The 24907-nt window shown below is 32.4% G+C and overlaps 1 protein-coding gene across 2 annotated transcripts in view; it reads right to left on the reverse strand.

The window, feature by feature from the left end:
• Positions 1–24907, reverse strand: part of sns (nephrin adhesion molecule sticks and stones) — a 954753-nt gene that overhangs the window by 54449 nt on the left and 875397 nt on the right. For both annotated transcript variants that reach the window (XM_081725673.1, XM_081725674.1), the window contains exon 4: positions 4338–4490. In XM_081725673.1, the coding sequence (XP_081581799.1) occupies positions 4338–4490 (153 nt within the window). The remainder of the gene's footprint in view (positions 1–4337; positions 4491–24907) is intronic.

Raw genomic sequence — 24907 nt, forward strand, 5'->3', positions numbered from 1 at the left:
GTCAAGTTTCTCGGAGCCAAGCGAGATGAATTTCTTCGATGCAGCATCAAATTTATACCCTGAACAAATTTCTCGATCTTTTTTAAAATGATTGTGCTGCACTGAAAACGATTTAGTTAATTAGGTTTTATTTCACTGTTATGTTAAAGTGTTTCTAAGTCTTTCATTTCAACACACTTAAATAAAATCAAATTGAGCAATAGTTTTTTAATGAGTTAGCTTACCCACCCCAATAGTAGTTTAGCTCTCTTAAAAACCTGTAACTACTCCCATGAAACATTTAGTTGTTTGTTTAGGCATGCTAAACCACAAGGAATCTAGAAAAAACTTAACGTATTTAATTACAAGTAAAAAAGTTCCGATTTGGTTGTGAAACTGAGAACCCAATTTAAAATTTTAGTACGTTTTGGCCATTGCTTCTCTGAGAAAAGGCGACAGATTTTATTTTATTTTTTAAACTTGACCATTATGTTATTGTGGAGGTCCTTATTGACTTGAGAACATATCCTTGCATCGCTAAACGAGGAATACATTTAGTAATTTTTACTTTTGTTTTCAGAACTTCCAAGTATTTTTTCGGAAGTAGCATTTAATTTATTGTGGTAATCCGGCTACTCCGATATTTCATTTTTCTTCTTTCTTTTCAGAAAAGTTCGAGATGGTTTTGTCTTTTGTAGACAAGCATGGTTTATATATTCACTTGTTCATAACTGTGCTGATTGTTCAATGCCTTTTAGATACTTTTGTTTCTACAAGGTAAAAATGTGCAAAAATCAAATAGATTCATTCTATTGCCTTATGGAAATAAAATCAAACCAAGACGAGCTGTAATGTTCTCTACGCTAAAGATGATGGATATGCTAGTGGATGATTATTTATTTAAAAATTGTGGAATTATAAAGTGGAAAGAAACTTGAAAACCTCGAGACATGGGCGCCTGCAGCAGGGGACAAGAGAAGTCAATTGCTTTCCCTGAATTTTCGAAAGGGGTTCAATTCTTCAAAATACGTAACAGAACATATTGTGTGTATCAGGGTGTGTATATTCGCGTCTTTGCATGTGTGACCGTTTTTCGCTCTTCTTGGAAAATATCCTGCAAAAATGCCTCTAGATAAGTTATAGATGTGATTTGTCCAGCCAAATTTTGTATGGCTTAGGATCGAACCATGGTTACTTTGCACCAGAATCAAATGTTTTATTGCTTAACTATTGTGTCTCATTAAAACAATACAAAAGTTGACAAATCTGAGTTGCAATAAACAAAGGTGAGGTATTTTTCTATTCTGCAAATTCCCTTATACATAGCTCATTAAAGGAAAATTAGTATTTCATAATAATAGTATGTATGTAATAAGAAACTATGAATGTAAGATGAACTTAAGTTATCCCCTCCACACATATAAATCCTGTCTTAGTGTTCTGGCTACTGGCCTGACCTCTACATACGTCGTATTTCAAATATGCAGCTATTATTTCTCACTTACAAGTTGAGTTTGAACAGAGAATGAAGCATGGGAAAATTAAAGATGTACCAACAACTTTTCACTACCTAGAAGTGCACGTCTTCTCAAACAAGTTGTTAATAGTTGTCGTGTTTACATTTCAGTTTGCATGGTTCCTTTAGTTTCTCTTGTTCGGGTTTCCTCGTACTACTGTCTATCTACGAGTACACAATAATCCTAGACGCTTGTGCCTCTTGAGAGACAAAAACCACACGGAGGGTTGTCGCTATTAATTACATTCCTACACGAAGCTCGAGATCATTTACATACGCTGAAGGACTAACAGCATTTGTTGGTAATTATAATCAAACAGCTGCAGGCATGGTATAAACGCAAGAAGAGGCCAACCAACCAGCCAGCCAGCAATTGCTAGGGATCTTCTCAGATTCTTGAACGGACGAAAGAAAAGAATTGATTAAAAAAAAAAAAAAAAGATTCTAGCTAGAAAGGGGTAAAGGGTAAAAGTGAGGGGTGGCTGTAGCAAAAGTACAAACTGATTCACTTGCTTTTCCCACATAACTTTCACATGAAGACTGTACTGTACAGCAGCAACGAGAGATGGTACCAACAATAAGAGCATATCCGCCAGAAAACTCATTCATGCACCACTTGACATTCGCCATTTGTTTCTTGAGAAAACACTACAGTGTATCTCGAGCACAAACACACGAAGAGGGCACCCAATGTAAATAGTGCATGAAAGAGAAAACTTCCCGAACGGAAATTTAGAAACGAATGAATGGAAACAGTGGGCGGAGAGGAAGAAGCAGAAGGAAACAAAACATAGAACTAAGAAAACAAAAGTTCATGGAGAAGCAAGAAGATAACATGGCAAGGACAATTCCATCACGTTATATCGATCCTAAAATAAAAGACCAAGACTTCTATGTAAAAGTAACCCTACACGCAATTCTCCACATCGCTTGATTCAGAAATATGTTGATTTTATTGTTCCTATTTTTTAAAAGTTTGTTTATACAGGAATCTCTGTAGTTTCATGATGCACTGCGTATTTTTTACTGTTATGTTTACTGAGTTATTCTGGATTAAATAATATTGAACTTAGAACCAACAAGAGTTTAGAGTCAGTATTGTTCTTACTTAAGATAAAACTTTGTACAGGAAAAAAGTGGCAGTGTAACGTATACACCACGTGAAGGAGCTCTTTTTATGGCGTGATATATTCTCAATTATTATTATTATTATTATTATTATTATTTATATATATATATATATATATATATATATATATATATATATATATATATATACCAATTTTATCCGATTTTAGTAAAGAGATTGGAGTGGAGATGGAATATATTCTTGGAATTCCTAATCGATTTCAGAAACCAGCTTCTCTCTAATAGGGACTGTTTTCACTCTACGGCGATCAACATTAAAACCGCACTCCTATCATTTTTTGAGCACTCTTATGTAGAGCAATATTGAAACCAGAAGTCATAGTGTGTCTCTTCCACAGAGACTTAAGAATAGAAACGAAATGTATTTTTGAGACCTTTAATCGATTGCGGGAAACATTCTCTCTAACTATTACAGTTTTTACTCTATAGCGATTAAAACCGAAAGTGGTGGATTTCAGTCACTTTCGGTTTCAATAGAGATTAAGAGTGAAGGTGGTACCTATTCTTAGAAGCTAAATCAGTTCCAAAAAAAAAATCTCGTTGTCTTTTTATTGCTGCTCTATGTAGATCAATACTGAAATAGGGAATTGTGGTTTATTATATTACTTCCAGTTTTAATAGTGTGTTATGGATGGAAACACAGTATGTTTTTGAGAAGCTTAATCGATTGCAGAAGAAACGTATCTTTCTATTATCATTTTTTGTCTATAGCGATTAACGCTAAAACCGGAAATGGCTAATTTATACCACTTTCGGTTCGATAACCGGGTATATCAGAAACGAACTAGTTCTCGAGATTTCTATTTTCTGGACGGACGAACGGACATGGTAAATATATGAAGGAATTTTGACAAACCAAACTTCTTTAGAAAACAATCCTACAACTATAAATATTTACATATTCATAATACCTTATTCATGCTACTATAAACTTATCCATGCATTATTTGACATTCGCAACTTGTTTCTCGATTAAAGCTTTTCAACAGATACAAGGGAATACTGAAGAGCTTCCTAACACTTTCTTCTCACTGGTATAACGCCCATGGTTGGTATAAGAGGTCCTTGATTCGACCTTAGTTCATATGAGTTTATGGTGGGCAACATCGTGCCCGTAGGTTTTCTCGGACTTTTCCTGTTTCTCCTCCCCATTTCTCATTCCACCTGTTCTTTCATAATAATTCATTTTTATTAATAATCAGTTTTTTTAGCCTAAAGGGCATAATCGTATTAAATCAGAGTTCATTTCATTATTTCCACATATTCTTACAGGTGTATTTACAATGTATATATTATAAATAACCTCGGTAATGGTACCTTTAAATGTTAATTAATGAACTATCTAATAACTACATAGATTTTTCCGTTATTACGTAAAGAACTTTAAATAAATTTGGTAGTAATCAAACCAATATGAATTGCTGTTTTCTACATATTTAGATTGGAGCATTGTATTTCAGTAGCACAGTAATTCGCTTGTATTTACCATTCTTTTTCTTTAGCTTTCTTGACATAAATAACGGAGATGAAGTAAAAAAAAATCACGTTTGTTTTCTTAAAAGTGGTACATTCCTCTATACACACACACTTACCAAACCATATATTATAACCCTATTCTTGGAACTAAATTTATGTTAACTTCAACATGTACAGTTGTATAATTTATAATATAAGTAGGAATTCATTAACTCACCTATCTTGAGCTCCACATTTTCTCGATACCAAACAATACTAGCAGCAGGCTTTGCGTTCTTTACTAGGCACGTGAGTTGTAGTTGCTGATTTTCTTTTATTTCGATTTTGGCGTTGTTTGTGTGATTCACAATTTCTATGGACGACGGAGGAGCTGGAAAGAAAGAAGAAACAGTTCTTCATAAATACCATGTTATGCAAACGAAACCTTGTAAAACAGCTTCAACAACAAAATAGTTTAAAAGATCTAAGCTACCAGGGATTTTTTTTTAAAAAAATCGTTACGTATTAACGATTGAATTATCTAAATGATTGTTTAAAAACATATAATCACTAAGACTAGATAATTTAATTCTTCACCCAAGGAAACTGCAATGGAGGTAATAAAAAAAAAGAAAAGAAAATATTGAGATTGTGGCCCATTTTTAGGATCCCAAACTCAAAATAACTACCCACCAATTTCAACTTTAGTCATCAAATCATGAACTTCCCATCAAATAATTACCACATTTAATTAGAATTTAATTAATAGTACACTATCTCTGTAATTTCGCTATTTGAAAGATCTATCTTATGAAAAAATATTACTTTTATTACGGTTAATATGTTACTCATATGTAATTCTTTTTGTAGGCTTTTGAAAGCACCCCAGAGATTTTATCGAAAAATTCAGATTTTTTTTCTCTTTAAGTAAATAAACTGCATAATATTTTAAAAGCAAAATGATCTCCCTATACTGAAGGATATGTGAAACTAGAAATTAAGTAGGTGGAATAGAGGATTAGATTGTGAATAAAACAACTGAATAATTACGCCCTTATTATACACAGAAATTTACTTGCACATATCAATTAAACCTTTCATAAATATCAAAATATTCTGATTTCTTTAGAATCAAAAAGACACAAATTCTAAGCTGAGAACTGTGGGACAAGTATCAAATTGCCTAGATTATTGAAGGGGGTGGGAACCAATGTGCGAATGAATCACCAAAAGGGATTAGTTTGCAAGATAGATTCTTCCATGTACTTTAGCGCTAATTTTATTTTTGTTTATAGAATATTAATTTTTTTTAACTTTTTATAAGGTAAACTAGTTCTCAACTATCAAAAATTCTAATCTTAACAAACACATATAGCTATATAACAAAGAACTAAATAAAAATAATTTAATAATAAAAAATTAAATTCAATTTTGAGGTTGACAAGGGAAAAATGATAGAATGCAGAAGATTGAGCAAAGGGTGAATGAGTGGAGTATTTAGTTACACACATATTCAGGGTGCTTAGGCAATTAACTACCATCGAGCGTGACACAGAGGCACTTTATCGAGGGCCGACAGCTGAGAGTGACAGCTCCCTGAAACACTGCACCACTGTCGTCGATACGCCATACAATCCACGCGCTAGATTTTGCCTACCAATAACCAAAGACCCTTTCAAACATTTCAGCCCAGAGAAGCAGAGACAAATGGTACGCTATGTACTAAACGGCTCAAAGTAATAACTATTTTTTTTTTTAAAAAAAAGGAAAAGTTTGGTTTGCTACGTACCATATAGTACAATGAAAACAAAATCAAAATAAGTGAAATAACACAATTCACTCGAAACTGCGTTTTTTTGGAGTTAATATTATAAAAGAAAACAAAATCAGTTGACATTTTAATTAAAATAATCTGATTTTGCCTCACATAACTTACAATCTTTGTAAATGTTTTAGCCCCCCCCAAAAAAAAATCAAGTAATGTGATAGTATTACAATAGAAACTAGGTAACATTTTTCAGAGAGAATAACTGAATCACGAAGTTAAACGAAAAAATATTAAAGAGTAAGGAACTGGACTTAACAGTGAAAGCCTTAAAATTGGTGGAATTTTTAATCTATTCATCTATTTTTTAAGTTGGCCACACACCAGAAAGCATTAATGTTGTGTGGAACCAGAATGTTGTGGAACCAGAAAACATCAATACTTATAATTGCTTGTTTGTTTCAAGTTCAACATTTCCGAGATATGAACCTAATGTCATATGTAAGAATCACGTGCACTACACCGATAATCGACCTAGGATCTTCCACATCAAATACGAAAGCATTACCTGTTTAGGTCTCTCCGCTGGTCTAGTGGAGAGCACGCATGACTTTGGTGCACGGGTTCGATTCTCAGTGAAAGAGCATTAAAATGTGAACTCCAAACTGTAAAGTTTAAACTGTAAGTCCACGTTTCAATAGTCTCGGTGTTGAAAGGAACGCTAAACTTGTGTGGTGCTTCATTGTCTACCTCAAAAACTATCAAAGATCTAGAAGTTATATTTGAAAGCAAACTAACCGTTGCTCAACACATTGACGTAATAACGAGTAGGGCACATAGAAACCTAGGTTTAATTTATATGATAGGATAAGATTTCTACAAAGAATCAACATTTATCAGGTTATATTTTTCATATGTGAAGTCAAAATTAGAATACTATTGTACTGTTTGAACACCAAACGTCACTAAATACTCTGATGCAATAGAAATACACAGTTTGAATTTTTAAAAAAATGCTTGCACACAAGAGAACTGGTTTCTACCCAAAGTATGTTCCCTATGACGACTTAGTAACGAATTTTAGTTTTCAAACATTAAGAAAAAAAGAAGATGGATTTTTGATTTGTTGATCTTACATAAATTATTAAATGGTAAAATTGACTGCCAAGAATTAGTTTCAGAAGTATTATTACGTGTCCCAACAGGTAAAACTAGATCAGCAAACACTGGGACATTCTATTGTAGGAAAGCAAGAACTTACATATTACATAAGTCTCCTCTATGGAGAATGTGTGCTTCATATAACAAAATGACTAATTTCACGTAGTAGATGTATTTAGTATGTTCGAAAACAAGTTCAAAACAATTGTCAGGCAATAACTTCTGCATAATTAAACGACGAATTATTGTGTATGTATAATAGTATATGTTAGATAATTATGTACACGATACTATAACTGGGAATTAAGGCTATTGTCTTTATGAAACAAATAAACAAACTGCAATCCAACTAATCAATCACCCAACACCAAGGAAGCTCAAAACCAATGCGTTATCACTTTATAAGCAATCATCTTTTATACATTATTGCTATGCAATTTGGACACAATACACTTCACAGAACGTATAATCGTGTTTTAAAAAGTCCTGTTCAGTCATCTCTATTTAAAAAAACCTGTACTTTTAATTGTACATTTTCATACTGGGGCATGTAGTGAAACTCGGAAAGAGCAAAATTCCTTACAATTCCATACGTAAATTGAAGTTCAAGGCTTTCCAAGCAGAAATATGTCCACTTTTTTGAACACGAGTGTACTCTTTTTTTAAACTACTACTTATTGCTGTCCAGAACTGGAAGATGAAAAATTATGACTTCCCATTAGGAATATATGTTTAAAATGTATATATGTGCTGCATTTATCCTGTTTCATGAGACAACACACACACACAAAAAAGGCTCATAAAAGAAATTCTCTCTTGAAAAGAATAATTATGCATTTAGCATTGATTTTGTTATTACTAGAATATATAACGTGCTAGAACTAATGAAGTAATTCATCATATCAACAAATGTTTTATTCAAACCCATTTTAATACAGCAAACACAGCAATATTATTATTAATTAAGTACGAAACTTTAAAAAAATGTTCATCGCAATCAGTAAATGAATACTCATATTGAATGACGATGGAGCTATTTAACGCTAAATTTAATAAATATTTACAAATGGAATCGTAGTGTATCACTTAATTAATTATCAAAATGAATAGCGACAGAACATAAAACTCAGGTATCACTTTATATAACGTATCATCAGTTCAAATCGTGTATTTTTTTTTAAATATACGGTATATAAATACGCAATATGGGAAAATAGTAAACAAATCGTACATGAATGCGTATACAGCACCCTCTTCCTTGAGCAAGATATGGAAAAATAAACATTTACTATTAAATTACACTTGTCCTGAAATATGAAATTGACTGCTTGACCTCCCTTGATAAAATTGTGCGTACGCCAATGTGTCAACGTCTTGTAGAATGAGTCGCACCACAACTCTACACCTTAGAAACAAGGGATTTATCGACGCAGATAACATAAACACGCCAGTGGATGTGCTTCAGTGTTCATACAATCAAACTAGTATTGTGCAAAACGTTCCTTCACAAAATTAGCTTCATGCTACACTTCCATTTTAATGCCAGCATACTCAACACGATTCTCAGAGTAAACTCAACACATACTTTGCGCAAGTACCAAATTCAAATGCGAAAGAAACATCTATTATATTGTACAGAATAAAAGTTGACTTTCATTGTAGGGTAACAAAAACTGTCGCTTGGCAAGTGTACTTTGGGTTAAAGGAAACGATTGTAATAGTTCTGTTACTTTTGCAAGTTCATTTAAGATAGAGCTGGCCAAACAGTCGATCGGCGCTAAGTATTGAGTAGATTGAGAAAATTTTAGAAAAAGCGATATTATCTGAAAACAAATATTACATACTAATCATCATTTTTATAAGTTTTAATTGATGTAAAATGATTTCGAAAAAAAGGGATGAAAATATACCATTTCCCAGAAGAATGGGAATACTATTTCTCCTTTGTTATATCAAAGGATAAATGTGTGTGTTGTGCGCTATGTTACTGTATTAAAGACAATTCAGAAAGACATTATTCCAATTAAAAGAAAAAGATTATATAACAGTCAACATAAACTTCCCTTCTGAAAGAGAATTAAGCGAAATGAAAGTGCAGCGTTAGTGGTAATTGCAATAAGTAGATCCAATAGTATCATTTTAGATTTTTCTTGGGAGGAGGAGGTGGGCAAGACCTTCGACTGACGGTATTTTTCCGTTTGGCCTATTCCCGTTTCGCCTGCTGAATTAACTACCGATTTACATTATTATCTTAGATATAGGCGAAACGGGTATTCCCGCTTCGTGTACGCTCATTCGACAGGCACATTTAATGTCGAGGGAAATTTTCTTACAAAGATTTATTCGTTTCTCAACATAAACAACAACAACAACAGCCGTCAGCAACTACAAACGTGATTGGCTGTAATTGGTGGTGGGCGCAAAACAGTTTTTTTGGTTTCCCGGTTTTTGGAAATTTTCAAACAAATAGGTTTTTCGCCGAAACCGGTTTCGGTTTTTCACTGGATCCGATTAGGTTTTCTTTAAAACCGGTTTACACAGAAATAATTTTATGTGTTTTCCGAACCGTTTTTGGAGAAAACAAACCGATTTCGGTGAAGAAACAAACCGAATTTTGGAGAAAACCGAAATGTCGGTTTTTTAAATTTCGGTTTCGTTTTTTTATAAAAACCGGTTTTCCCATCCCTAGCTGTAATTATAGAAGTTTTTTGGTCTTCCCCAGAAAACAATGGGCGCTCTGATTCAGATAATTATATATTTTTTCTTCGATAACAAGGAATTGAGAAACCAAGAAGAGGAAAGCTTCAAAACTTATTGGAAGCCAGTGATCTTTTCCAGAAACTAGAAGAACGATTCTATATTTTGTGCTTCCTTACCAAGTACATACGATTGTGGTCCAGTACGTCCTAATCATCTCCTCGAACCTGGAAACTGTATATATACACGTTTGCAGAACTTTTGAATATGTTTACACAGATGATTAATAAGCCTACAAGTTTGATTTTTTTTCTTTTTACCTTACATTACTCTTAAGCAGCTATTTTCTTCAGCTCAATATGATATATCGACCGAAACATATGTCTTATTTTTGAACGATATTTTAGCTGAACAGAATTTACAATCTAAGAGTTAGCGATAATTTTAGGATGCATATCATTAACCATGCCCTGTACTAATGTCCTGTTAGCGCCATTACAAAGAAGTTGGTGAGGGTATATTTCAGTATCCGTTTCACCTCAATAACTCGTATAGTTTTTAGGTTTTCAAAGAAATTAGTTTTTTCACCATTTTCTCGAAAACTACGCATGAGGTTTTGCACATATGAATACCATTTTCTTCAGCTCAATAAGACCTAAAGATTCGTATATATGTCATCTTTGGAATTTATTCCCCATGTTAAATGCTAATAATTTTCTAGAACTACTATAACCAGATTATTTCTTTGTTAAACGTTTACAAAAGATACTGGTTGGTAGTAAATAGACAATAACTTGATATTTTTAAAATTGTATCATTCTGCGAACTGTATACAGCTCAAGGGAAGTAGTCCTGGTCTACAACATTAAATCATTATTTCATTACTTTCATTGATGATGGAAAGTTTTAAAGGCGAAAGGCCTCATTTATTAGATATTAACTCCGTTCCCCACGCACGACGAAATATTTTCTCGATATAAAAATGAAAGGTTTAAGGGAGAGAGGGTTTTCCGGGAGCAAAAGAGAGAGAGAGAGAGAAAGAGAGAAATTTATAACTGAAAAATTCACCTATATCGCTTAATGGGATTGGTTGCAGCTCAATACTGAGAAAAAAAGGTTAATATAAACTAAAGCGCTCTTTCTATTGGGTTAACGATCGTGATTGGAGGGGAAAATGATGCAATGCATTAACCCGCAAGGCTTAAGAATTATAACCATTTGGTAACAGCTTTTGGCAAAATTACATTCGCCAAATTAAGCTTCGGAGATTCGCGAACTTTTTTTATTATTATTATTACAGAAAAAAAATCCTGGTTTACCATCATTGAGTACTATGTCAACACTCTGTGAATTTACAAATAAAACATCCAGCACGTTTTTTTCAACGCTCAGCTCAGCTTCAGATTATACAATACATACATGTATAAAAATATACATGTATTTTGTTCGTGGTTATAGGAATGAGGAATTTAATACTGGGCAGAGAATTATCACAAACGGAAACCGAACTAAAACACTTGTGTAATTGTGTGTATTGACATATGAAGGTCTTGTTCATCATGTTTTATTATGTTGGTGCTTTTAAATAACCACCAGAACATTCAACAAGAATATTATATATATATATATATCCAACAAATTACAGATAAATTGCTATGAGTAATAATTACTAAATCTTCTTAACAGCTCTAGGAGAGAGAGAGAGAGAGAAAGAATAATAAATTCTGACAAGTTAAAAATGTTAAGAGATACAGTAATTTTTCAATTTTTAAAGAAGGTATTAAGCACTTCAAAGATTGAATATGTATGTATTCAAATAAAATTTTTAATTCGGTTGAACTTCAACCAAGTTTTACAGTGAATTCAAACCTTGGTTAAGAGCTTCCTCGTGGCTAAGCCGTTAGCGTACGAGCTTTTGGCGTGGGAGATCCAGGTTTGATTACCAGCGGGAGCTCATGCAGTTTGATTTCCACGTTAATCAGTAGATCCGGCTGCTGAAAGGGACTCTAAACTCAAAATCCGATCCAATCAAATCAAATCTTGGTTAAGTGAAAAGAAAGAGGGTCAAAATGGTTCATCTTTACTTTATGGAAACGTATATGTGACAAGTAGAAGTTCATCTTCAATACAAATCAAACTTTAGCTGAAATTTTCATTTTTGGGATACGAGACTTTTAGAGTTGATAGATACATCAGATTACAATTTAACAAAAAACAATATATATATTGGTAAATGTACTTAGTAGTGTTGTGTGGAAGAGATTCCCTGTTCTGTATTAAATGTTCAAGTGAAATAAATATATGGTTACCCATTTTTAAAACCAAATGTTGCTCTATGTTTTCACAGCATATTTGTGTTAGTAAACCAGTGATGATGTATAGACTACAATTATACATCTACGCGTGATTCTACTGTAATATATTCGTGTAGACTATGTAGACAACATAGACTATAATTAGTGTTATTTTCTTGCACAGAAACAAAAATTCAACCGCACACAATAAGTGCTAATTGAGAATATATATATAAGTACGTAAATTTTAGTGTAAAATCTATTTTTACAAAAAGGAAAAGGAGTATAAGAAAGTAATTTCTTCCTTCGGTACAAAAGTACTAAAGCAATATGAGGCATCTGGTTGTATAATGGTTTCTGATATGTAATTCACCATAAGACAACGACTGAACAGATCATACAAAAATTGTAAAATTATAAAATTATGAACTTAACAAAATTTCTTCACTTCTAGTTAAACGGGTGTTTTCTCAAAATGAATATTATATAATATTTAATTATCTAATTAATAATATATATTATATAATATAGTAAAATATATAATAATAAATTTTATATTTAATAATCACATGTAATTAAATTATATATATTAATTACATATGATTATTAAATATTAAGATTATATGATTTTTTAAATTGATTAAATTGATATTTTTACGAAGTGTGAGACATTTAAATATATTTAAAAAATAGACAGTGAAATCAAACCGTTAAACCATAGTTTATACAGTTCGCTTAGTTTACTCAATCTTATACTTTTTTCTGGTACACAATTATGCAAAAGTACCTCTACAAATGGCAAACGTAGATGTATTCTACTAACATATAATTCGTTTAGTATTACAGAAGAAGTTCAATTCACTGCAGTAATAATATTTGAATTTAGTTGCCAAGTCGACAAGCCGGAAAAATGCGAAAGCTGTATTCACTGGAATGTGTATATGTATCTTTTTTACATGTCTCATAAAGAAAGTTTTAAAACAACCTGGGGAATCTTTTTAATCTACAGTTTACATGCGAGTTCAGCAAAGAAAAGAAAAAAAAATATATGCACACAGAAGACAAAGAATAAACATAAACAACATATTTTGAGACAAAATTGGCATCATGCAATCTTTGTAGAAATGTATGCGTTTGCTTGCGTCTTTTCCCTCCTAACATTTTATTTTTGTAGAAAAACAGAAATGCGTTTGTCTTTGCGCATATTATTGTACAGAAGTGTGCGTTTGCGTGTTTTTAAAAAGGGATAAACCTCTGTCCAAATTTATGCTGAAAATAAGGGAAGAAATAGTATTTTTTTCATATAAAAGAAAAGAAAAAGAAAGGGAAGGAGAAGATGTTAAGTTGGAAGGAGGTGATGCTGCATAACAAATGACTATCTCATAGCGAGATGAGAGTGAAGCCCTCGGTACTTAAATTCCGCTGATGGGAATTTCTTTTGGGGTCAACTTGTCTTAAGGGACGCATAAACCTCTGTTTACGACCGCTTTAAGTCTTCGAAATTAGTTGGATTCGAAACAAGAAAGTTCTCATTTTAACACAAACACAAGCAACACATTGCTTATGCATATAAATATATATATCCATGCGTTCAAAATTTTAATTGTTTATTAAATATAGTAACAAAAAAATGCATTTTTTTATTTTCTACGAAATAGAGCATAAAAGTTTCGACAAGAATATCTTGTAAAATGTTTCGTTTATATAATTTTTAAAACCCAAATAATATTGAAAACGAATATTATTTTAACCTTATCTCGCTTTGCCTTTTCAGAATAAATTAATAATACGGAAACAAGTAACATGGTTCGAAGTACTTACTTACTTTCAGAAGACAATATTAAAGTACTTAACAGGAAAGTGTAAAACTTGCTTCAAAGTAATCGGTTCCATTAAAACTTGGAAATGTGAGATCGTAAGGATATGTCATGTTATTACTGACGTTACTTACTCCGGTTGCAAGATTGTGTTCTCAAGTGTCAAAGTAATATCTTGCAAATACTATAAAAGCTTATATACATAAATATATGTATCTTATGATTAAATTTACTACCTGGAACAACGCCTTTAAAAACTTTGTTTATAAGTGTCAAATGAAACTACTTACAACCTCGAAAGCAAAGTTTCATTTTATCTTAAGTGTGTAAGTAATTATAAGAACTTATATCTCTAGTAATCATTTTTTTTTGTTATAAAGATTGAATTTTTAAAGGGATATTATGTCGGAAATCCTGGTCTTGGAAAATATCCAAAATAGATGAGACGTAATACAAAAATTAAAACATTACATATTTTAAACTCAGACTATACTCATAAACATTTTATTTTGTTGTTTAAAAATATGAAAATGGATGTTTGTTTTGAGTAATAAAAGCATAAAAATATTGAGTATTGTTTTTTTCTTTATATTCGACGTGGACTGCAAAAAATCTTATTATACGAAAAGGGGGAAAAAGGCAAACTACATCATTACGGGAAAAGTATTTTGTGAATGTGATGATTTTTGATATAACAAAAAAATCATCAGAAAAGTAGGTTTGCACGATTTTGCGTTTTTCTATTTTATCGTTACCAGTGTTTTTCTTTCGAACCTTGAGTTACAGGCATGAAATGTGGTATATGAGAACTTTCGGCTTCAGAGAAAACGAAATATATAAACATGGAGATCGTAGATGAAAGAGGTACAAGTGAGAAAATATAACATAAAATAGTGTACCCGTTAGTACAGTGGGGCAATTATTGATAATTCTATAAGTTTCAAGATAATTACGTTTCATAGTATTCTGATGCCATTAACGCCGTGTTTTCATGCCTTTTCCAAAAAAGACCGTTCTTACAATATACATACGGTACATAGTACATAATTATTTTGTTCAACACTACTCATACAGTTTAGCAACAAGTTTACAGAAGCAAATATCATACTTGATTATGAGTCACCCTTTCCGCTAGACTAGTAGCTGGTGCGTGATTCTTTGGTGAATGTGGTTTCAGGTTCGATTCCCGAAGAGAGCAAAAGAGAAAGAGAGACGTGAAATTTGAACGCTACGGTGGTTAAATTATAGTCACGTCTCATATGGCCTCGGTGATGAAAGAGAGGTTACACTTCAAGAAATAAAGATTCTGATATTGAATTCGAGTTTTCGAATCAGTTACTGAAAATTTTGCTTTATAAATCTATAGCTTTTCTAAGAAAAGTAAATTATTTGCAAGATTCAGGAATTTATCTCTTGTTTTATGAAGCCTCAATATTTCAAAAGATATTAATATTCTTGGATACATAATGCTAAGACATTTTATTATTCTTATTGTATCCAAAATTTAGTTGCGTATGCATTTATTTTGGAACTTTTTGCTGTGTAAGGGAGTGTGCAGTTTTGATCCATTCGTCTTATTTCCTTTATACCAGAAAGTATTAATATAAGGAATTTTTAAAATGGAAAAAAAATAGAGAGAGAGAGAGAGGAGGAAGTTTCCAAGTAATAAATTTTAATTTTGCAAAATATTCCTTGGAGCCAATTAACGCAGAAGGTTATCTCCAGCGAAGAAGAAGAAAAACAAAAGAAGGAGAAAAAAAAAGAACAAAAAGGAAAGATCAGCACTTGAGCTCCAAACGCAAATTTTCTTTTAATGAAACACTTGCTTTTATAATACGAGGTGTTACAGCCGGTATGGCTCTGCCTGCTGTGATATGACTCCTTTAATTTGGTCTCCTATAAATAGTTAAATACCATTCCAACGTCTTCACTATTGTTTTCTTCTCTTACCAAAGGAAAACTTCCTTTAAATCTACATTCTACCTTCTTACTTTCTGATTATAAAGACAGAAAAGATTTGTCTAGGAAGCGGTAAGGTTTCTGAATAGAAAGCAAAAGACTTCAGTAAAACCAAACATTTCCCACATAATTTTAGTACTAATTGCTAAATTGATTTAACAGAACGGTCATTCATTTGTTTGGGAGAAGGCCCAATGAAATTTTATTGCATTCTATGTATACTCACATGCAAGTTCACTGAGAAGGAACTGAAATATTCCTTCAATATTTTTATATATGTCTTATTATTATTATCGAAATATTCTCCGAATACTGATCATTGTAGCTTTGGAACTACACTACAATTAAAAATAAAAATCTTACCAAAAGTAAACAGACTTACTAATAATAAGTGTTTGCTATGGTCAGGCTTTATTTTTATTTGAGCGTATCGTAGTAATAATAAGTGTTTGCTTTGGTCAGACTTTATTTTCATTTGAGCAGCTTGGACGAACATATAGGTATGCCCCATTTTCTAACTTTCGAGAAAGCTGGAACAGAAGATTGACTATCCCCATACAACTGCAATGGAATGACACATGACAAAACAACGTTCTCCTGCCATCTGCAGCTATATTTCCGAAATTAAACTTCCTACATCTGTTCTGTGGCTTAAGTAGAACTCGCTCCGCCTAATAATTCAATTTCACTGGAGATGACGCTTAGTATTGTATTCGTTTGAGCCGCTCATTTGGGAAATAATTTTTGTATTTTCATTATTTAATATGTAAAATAATGTACAGTTATGGCCATTACAATTACTGTTTCCAATATATTTTAATAATAATAATAATAATAATAATAATAATAATAATAATAATAATAATAATAATAATAATAATAAACATATCCAATAAAGAAACCGTTGATATACTTTAATTTCTTCCCAATCTACATTCACTACTCATCTCGTCACTTGTTTAACTGTTAGTGAAAACAATAATTAATATAATAAAAATTTAGAAAAGTATGCCAGATAGTACAGTAGACTATAAAATACTATTAAACGAATTACTAATGTCTTCAAGATATTTTGTTATTGGTTAGAATCTGCGCTCACAGTTTATTAATTTACAAACAAGTTGAAATTTTATGTAAATATTTGGCCTCTTTGCTAAGCTCGCTCTTGCTTTTTTTTAATAATATGTAACTTAAAAGATAATGAAGAATATTAAAAAAATTCGGAAAGTAAGCCAGGCAGTATTTGTGATATATAATTTTATTAAATAGGCTAATAATTCCAGATATTTTCATATACATCAGAAATTTGGATGCCAGATTATGATGTGTTGGCCACCTATATTTATACTCTATACGAAACAATTATTAATTCATATAAAGCGTTTTCTAGACACTATTCTGCTTACTTTTAAATTCTTGATATTCTCAGTTATCTTTAAAGTTACTCACTAAAATTACAAAAAAAAAAGGGGGGGGGAATGATGATGAATTTAGCAAAAAGCTTTAAGGTGAGTGAGGAAGACCAAACTCTGGTTAGGAAAGCGATCATCGTCATGGGCGTTCTGTGACGTAAAAAGATAAAAAATCTTTTTAAAGGTCGATAAAATTAACAGACTGATAGTATTGATTTTGACATTTTGTAATGAGAAACAATAGTTTTTTTATACTACTGTACAAAGTGTAGGACGTCCGGAAAGTTTTCGCGGACCTGAAAGTAACATTAGTTTCAAATGCTTTCTATAAAAATGGATCTATTCAGACGTACAAACATGTCTGCAACGTTAATGCAGCAAATATTTTTATTAACATGTATAGGGTAAGCACAAAAAGAGCCCCTGGTTTCAAAAGGGCGTAACTTTAACACCAGAAGTATTATTCTACTCAAACTTTCACAGTAGTTACATAAACTCATAAAACTTTCGGTGGTCTTGATTGGAATTACAAGCACTAAATGTGTGCGCCACCTGTTATGCGGGAAATATCAGGACAATAATCCAACTCTAGCCACATCTTGAGAAGCGTAACCGATGAACTGGGGTTACCAGTTGAAAAGATGCATTTCTGAATATCACTGAGGGTTGTGGATAGCGGAGGTTCATAGACCAGGTCTGCCATATCTTCAGGAACGCATTAGTGCAGTTGTAAACTATAGGAACTATTTTTGTGCTTAGTCTGTATGTAGATGCAATTTGATTTACTTACGTGCAGAAGCATGAGTCTATAGTGCACCCTGTACTTTTATATGCGCGTCAGTGAAAGTAAGACTGAAATAAAGCGTATGCAGTTAAGGAAGTCCGAGAGAATGGCATAAAATGTTTTTCGAAACAAAAGCACTTTATAGTTAGAAAAATAGTATGTTTTTCATTGGAAGGAGTAACCGAAAAAGAAAAATATATATTGAGTAGTCTAGGACATATATCTCAGCAATGAGCCATAGAGTATAGTTATCTAGTTATCAGTAAGTTTAATGGTTTAAGTCGGTCAAAAACTACATATTACAACTTCCTATTGCATGAAAAATGAGAAGAGGGATGTAATTAGTGCTTTGTAAACGCCGTACGTAAATTTACTAGTAAGACTATTTACACCAACAGAACGGAAGTGATTAATACATATGCAAACGTCTTATCTCAGAAACAAAACACCAAATGATAAAGTGTCTTGGGGCGTTTTGTAACTGAACGATTGGTCTTACTGCTGACAGAAGTGTGTAACAAAGTGACACCTAGTAAATCTATTTCGAAGATGAAGTAACGAAAGGTTTCTTAAGATAGGAAGGATTCAAAGATGCATTTTCTGATTTACAGTTCTCTCTTTATTGGCTCGTTAAACCAGGTACTCATAAAATGTACGATTATCTGTTCCTTTCACCATTGCGTATTACATTACAACATTATTTGTTAACTCGTCATTGTCTTGGAGTGAAGCACATTTGGTTGTAGAATTACTTGATCAATATCAGGAGAAGGTTCGTGTAACCCTGAAACTGGGTGTTTACTCAATCTTTTTTTTTTTTTTTTTTAATTTATGACTGTAGAGGTGTCGAAGAATGTTATAGCATGTGGTTTCTTTTCTTTAATAGAACATACAACTAAACAATATTAATTTCACTATCATCTCTGAAAACAAGAAAAGTGACGTAAGTAAAACGAAACATGTGGAATTGGAATTGGCGTAAGACATCGAGAGCTGAAGATTGCCATAGCATAATCCTAGAAAACTATGATCATCCATGACTTGTGTGATGGAAAATCTACCATCCAATTTAGTAAAATATCAGAATTTCGTCATACATATAGCTGTTAAGATATAGTAGAATAACATGTAATTCATACCAGCAGCGTCACTTCATATTTTGGTGGGACGGAGGGAGTATGACTCCCTACCAACGTAAGAGTTTCACATTTTTCATTAGTATATAATTGATTTTTAAAAATGTATTTCCGAAACTCAGGGATAGGCAATTCCTTTTCCTTCTATTTTCAAATGACACCACTGATTCAAATGATGGCTTTGATTCAAAATTCGAATTCTTAAAAAAAATAATCTACTACTCGAGCACTATTAAATATTGTTTGAACTGTCGAATGCCTGATTGGCTTTTGAAAACAAAAAAAGGCTACAACAACATTACAACAACGACTAAGGCTACAGCCCCACAACTAAGAACTATAAAGAGGCACGGTTCTTCTTAAATTTTCAATGCATCTATAAATTATTCTAAATAGTGAACCATAAAAACAACCATGAGTCTAAACTTTATACGAGTTTATATAGAAACCGTAGACTTTATACAACTCATATTGTTTACCCTCTACCGTTTAATGCTAGCTGTGGCTTGTGTGTGTTTATATTTGGCATTCTGTATTGTGAATATTAGTTGAAATGAATTTCATATAATAATCTCAACTCAACTGGATCATATGGCGTAATTCTGTAATCCAAATTTTTTGAAGACACAATACTGTGATGGGAAATAGCGAATATTGTGAGTTGATCGTTGTAACATTTATATTACTAACTTCAACAATTCTGGATAGTTAGTTACATATTTGCCCTAAGCTCTTCAAAATAGGATTGTTGAACTGTTTAAGACGTAATTTACTCCATGAATGTTCAATGATAACTAACAGAATAAAATAGATTTAAATTTACGTATTTTCGAATACTTTTTCAACATTTACTTTATATTTTCACAAAATTTCTTCTTTATAAATTGAATCTACATCCATTCATAATGGCATCCATTCATCTTATCTATTATATTTCAACTGCATAGAAAAATCTGTTTGGCCACAAAACTTAACAGCGTAAAAGTACAGCTCTGGCAAAAAAAAAAAAAAAAAAAACATACCTTCGGTACCGGACCATTGTTCATAACTCTTACATATTTATACAGATTATCGTCACATCTTGCATCCACCAATTGCACCGGATTCAGCCCCCGATAATGGCTCGGAGCCGACGTCAATAATAGGGCCTGTCCTTCATAGCCTCGGTATGGCAGAAGGACGTACTCAAAAATTATTCTCAACTCAGTCGGGATCTATAGCGTCTATGTACCTCACCTCTTTTGAAGGTGAGATAGACTGATCTCGAAGAATCTGTTCTGTGCAAGAAAATGAAATCATTTCTCTGATATTGTACGATTATTACAAATGTATATAACGTATTAAAACGTGTGCACTACGTTGTAGTTCTTTAAAAGTCAAAACAATGTCACATCATCCATTACTTTGACAAAGATCTATTCTATTCTAGCTTTACTTCCAATTATGTGAAAGAGAATCCTGTACTAATTTTGGGTAAAAATGAAGGTTTACCTTTTAGCTAGAAAATATTAGGTAAGTGTTACATAGATATATTGTCATCATCATCGTCATCATATACAGCTTTGAAGAACAACAAAAATCGAAAATACCGGTTGTGTAGCTGGCTTGGTCGGTCAATAGTTTTAAACTGACTATCTGACATTTCTGTGATTCGCTGCCTAACAAATACACACTCCCAGGTGATACATTTCTTTATGGCACGAAAATCTCAAAATAAAGCAGATAAACATATAGAGATGACCCAACTCTTTCTCTGAGATTGATTAAACAGCTGACGGTTTGATATACATGTTATTCACATTAAAACCAAGCTAGAGTAGAACTCTCAGCTTTGGTGCTACTAGCGGTTCCTGGTTTGATCCCAAGACAAACAAGTTTGTGATGAATAACATCGTGTCCGTGACTTTTCTAGCAAGTTCTGTTTCCTCCAACATTCCCATTACACCACTCATTTAAAATAAAACCATCAATCTAATTCTTCTAAAAATATTATCTATCTCCTTTTAGTCTAAAGGGTATAGGTTTGACACGTAAATATAAGACTTCTATTTTCGTCGACTTAGAGTTTTGATAATAGCATTTTCATGCGTCTCATGCATATATATATTTAAAATATGTATTTACTCATTATATTATAAATACAGTCGTAAAAATTTTACTTAAAAAAAAGAAAATAAGTTATTAAGGCTGTCTGCTTGTATGCCAGTCAACTAACCAGAGAAGTAGAAAAAGTACGACTTCAGCGCCATCTTCTTTTCAAACCACAAAAGAAATTAAATCATGGAACCGCGAGAGACAAAAGTAAGAAGAAGGAAATTCTAGACTGTCATTTGTCAAGGTCTACCGCCGATGTCTACGAAGATTAAAAAAAACAAAGAAAAAATGTCTTAAATGGTACTGTTTTATAAGAGATTTTTTTCTCTTTTAAAAAGTAGTAAGCAAAAATTACAAAAGAGATTTTTCTACCATTCCTTTTGCTTTTCCACGTAATTCAACAAAGAAAATGTGATATGATGTTTTTTCATTTTTCCCACTCTCTACAATGAATTAAAAGTTCATTTTCTTTTATACTATTTGCTTCTCTTTTTATTTCTTTTTTCTTGTATTCTACTTACTTTTTTTGTTTCAAAGGAATAACATTACATTTTACTTTTTTATGAGCGATAAAAAGCACGAAAAATAATGAAATTGGAGAGCGCGAAATGAAGGAAAAATTTTTAGGCACTTCATTCAAAGTCTCTTATAATGTTAACCACTGCGGCATTAGCATCAAGTAAGAGTCGAACCGTTGTTCTCAATGTGAGGGCTAATAATAAACTTCATAATAAAGAAGAGTGATCAATGCGTATAATGAATGACGTCAGTGCGTCAAACGTGGATAAAATAAGTATAAGAAATGGCAGAATCTAGTGTATTAATGAGGATTTATTATGCTATATTACAATTTTGTCACTGTTTTAAGACCTTAAATTTCGCTTTATTTGTGTAACCTTTTACTGCTTCCACCAAAGTAGAAATATTACTTATTTTTATACGACGAATATTTGTATAATATATTATCGAATACCCGTTGAGTCTCTCTTTTTTATGAAATAACAAAATTGTTGATAACTTGTGCAAAATAACTTAAAATTTAGCCTTACATCCTACATTAGATGAGATACACTGGTTATATATTGACTCTAGTAACATGTTAGTACGCATATGTATAAAATACTATGAACGTTCGAAAATTATTTTTTTAAAAAAATACATGGTGCCATTTTCTCACCTTTTTAGCAGGTTGGGATGCTGACAAAATAGTTGTCAGATTTAGTTAGGTGCAGGAATGAAAGATTACAGCATAGATGGAGACGCAATATGTATCAAATATACTCTAACAGCAATCCTCCATTAAGAGTCTTCATCCCGGCGAAATTAAAATACCGCTAATTTTACAGAAATTGTGTGATATCATCAAATAGATAAAAGATAATCGAAATATGGAACAAGAGCGCCCTAGACAATATTATTTTACATGAGATACCGTTATCACGACTCACTTATCTGCTTTCGATTTCGAGCCATTTTGAAAATCGGCATTTATTTTCGCGTTTCTAAACAGCTGAAAACGGAAAGCCACTAGGTGACTTGTGATAACGGTATCTCACGCAAAATAATATTGTCTAGGGCGGTCTTGTTCCATATTTCAGTTATCTTTTATCTATTTGAAGATATCACATAATTACTGTAAAATTAGCGGTATTTTAATTTCGCCGGGATGAAGACTCTTAACCATAAGAAGGATTTATAAATTGTCGAGACCGACTGCATTGGTCAGGATTACAAGGGGAACATTTGTCACTCAGAAACAAGCTGATTATGAACATACCTACCACCAAAGAGGATTTCTAGCATTGTTCTGAAAATTCAATACCCAGTGCAGCAATCAGTATTTCCCAATCTACTGTGCATAAAATAGATTTGGATCTCAGCATGAGCCAATACCATTTGTCAATTTCTCGTCTCGTCTCGAATTCGAGACAAGAGTCGAGACGAGAAGTGCAGTTTCAAATTTAAGACGAGATGAGAAACGTGACAAATCGAGAAACATGGAGAAATTTCTTGAGTCTCATGGGCAACACTAGTTCACCGAAGTCTCTTAGATCTCAAACACTGTTTAAGTGTTACATAATTTATAGTATTTTTTAAAAAAACGCTACAAATTGATAAGAAGATTGTACAAATACAGTGGATCATCAATGATCAAAAGTCATTACATAATATGCTTCAATAGTAAATATGGTTTAAATGTTGTTACATTACACTCTTTGTGTACCTCTCGTGAAGCGGAAGGATTTTGAGAACTTCTAGATGACATTAAGATAAAAATCAGGGCGTAAATTCACAAAACGAGACGAGACGAGACAAGAAAAGCTATTCAAGAACTTCATAAGTTTATAACACGAGACGAGAAAATCTTCTTTCTTGTCTCGTATAGTAAACAACACTACTTAGTGCAAGAGAATGACAGAGGAAGAACTTGAACCTAGTCAGCACGTTCACCAGACATCCCACCTGACTGTTGGCTGCTTGCACGGGCGAAAGAATATGTCTATGGTACAAACTCAGGTGATATTTGCAATTTTTGAGAATGTACTATATCACAGCAATAATACGGCAGAGAATATGCTTCGGGGGCTCTGCAGAGTACATGGCACACGCTCTTCAAATATATTTCTACTGGTAGTAAGCAAGTGAAGATCTATGAAGTAATGTCATAAAGTGATATATTTTTTTAAATCATCTTGTATATAAAGAACTTACAAGTGCGACACATATGCAGGTATTGAGAGAGAGAACTAGTGACTAAATTTGAAGTGTGATATATATATATTTTTTCAAATTTCAGTTATCAGCATAATCTTGTCACGTATGTAGGATACTTCATTTTTTGACGGTGAAAAATAGAAAAGGAAAAAACAAAAAAAGAAATGAAGTCAATGTTGACATAGAGTCCAGCAAACTTTCGGGCGTTTGTGTGTGTGTGTGTTTGATACCTCGAGATTCACAAACTAACAAGGCCGTCAACGGTTCATTGATGCCGTGTGCTGACTCAAATATTCTGTAGCCAACACTTTTCAATTCCATTTAGTAATCAGAAAGAAAAGTTTTAAAAAAAAAATATAAGATAAAAAAATGATGAAAGAGGAAGAAAACCAATGTTGACATTTTTAGGGGGGCACTTGTATTCAGAGGGGAAAAAATAACTCTGATATCACACACAAAGATCTGAAACATTCTTTTTAACTTCTTTCGTTTTCAATTCTGCTGAAATAGCAGTTCTAACAGAAATACATGACATGCTTTCTCTAGCGGTTTGTTTCGTAAAGGAAAAAAACTATTACATCCTTGACCAATTTAATAACTTATTTCATTTGCATTTACAAAGATGGTCAACATTGAAATTCATTCTCACACTATTTAGTGAGATCAAGAACTGGAAAGCAAACAGGCAGAACATCTATATATGACGTATGGCACGGTTGCTCAATACTAGATCTAGGGAATTGTAATATCAATTCCGGAATCCGGAATGTTCATAACAGATTTGCGGGACTATGTTTTTCTTGTGCCTACTTAAAAAAAAGGAAAAAACGCTCACGAAGAGCACAGTTTTTTAAAAAGTTATATTTTTAGAGCAAAATTACTTACAGTATATGTAGACACACAAAGAGTCTCGTATGTCTTTTTTTCTTCTTTTTTGAAAAGAAAAAAGACAACCAAAAAATAACATAATAAAA

The sequence above is a fragment of the Thermobia domestica genome, chromosome 9 (assembly GCF_964235325.1).
Source record: "Thermobia domestica chromosome 9, izTheDome1.hap1.1, whole genome shotgun sequence".
NCBI lineage: Eukaryota > Metazoa > Arthropoda > Insecta > Zygentoma > Lepismatidae > Thermobia > Thermobia domestica.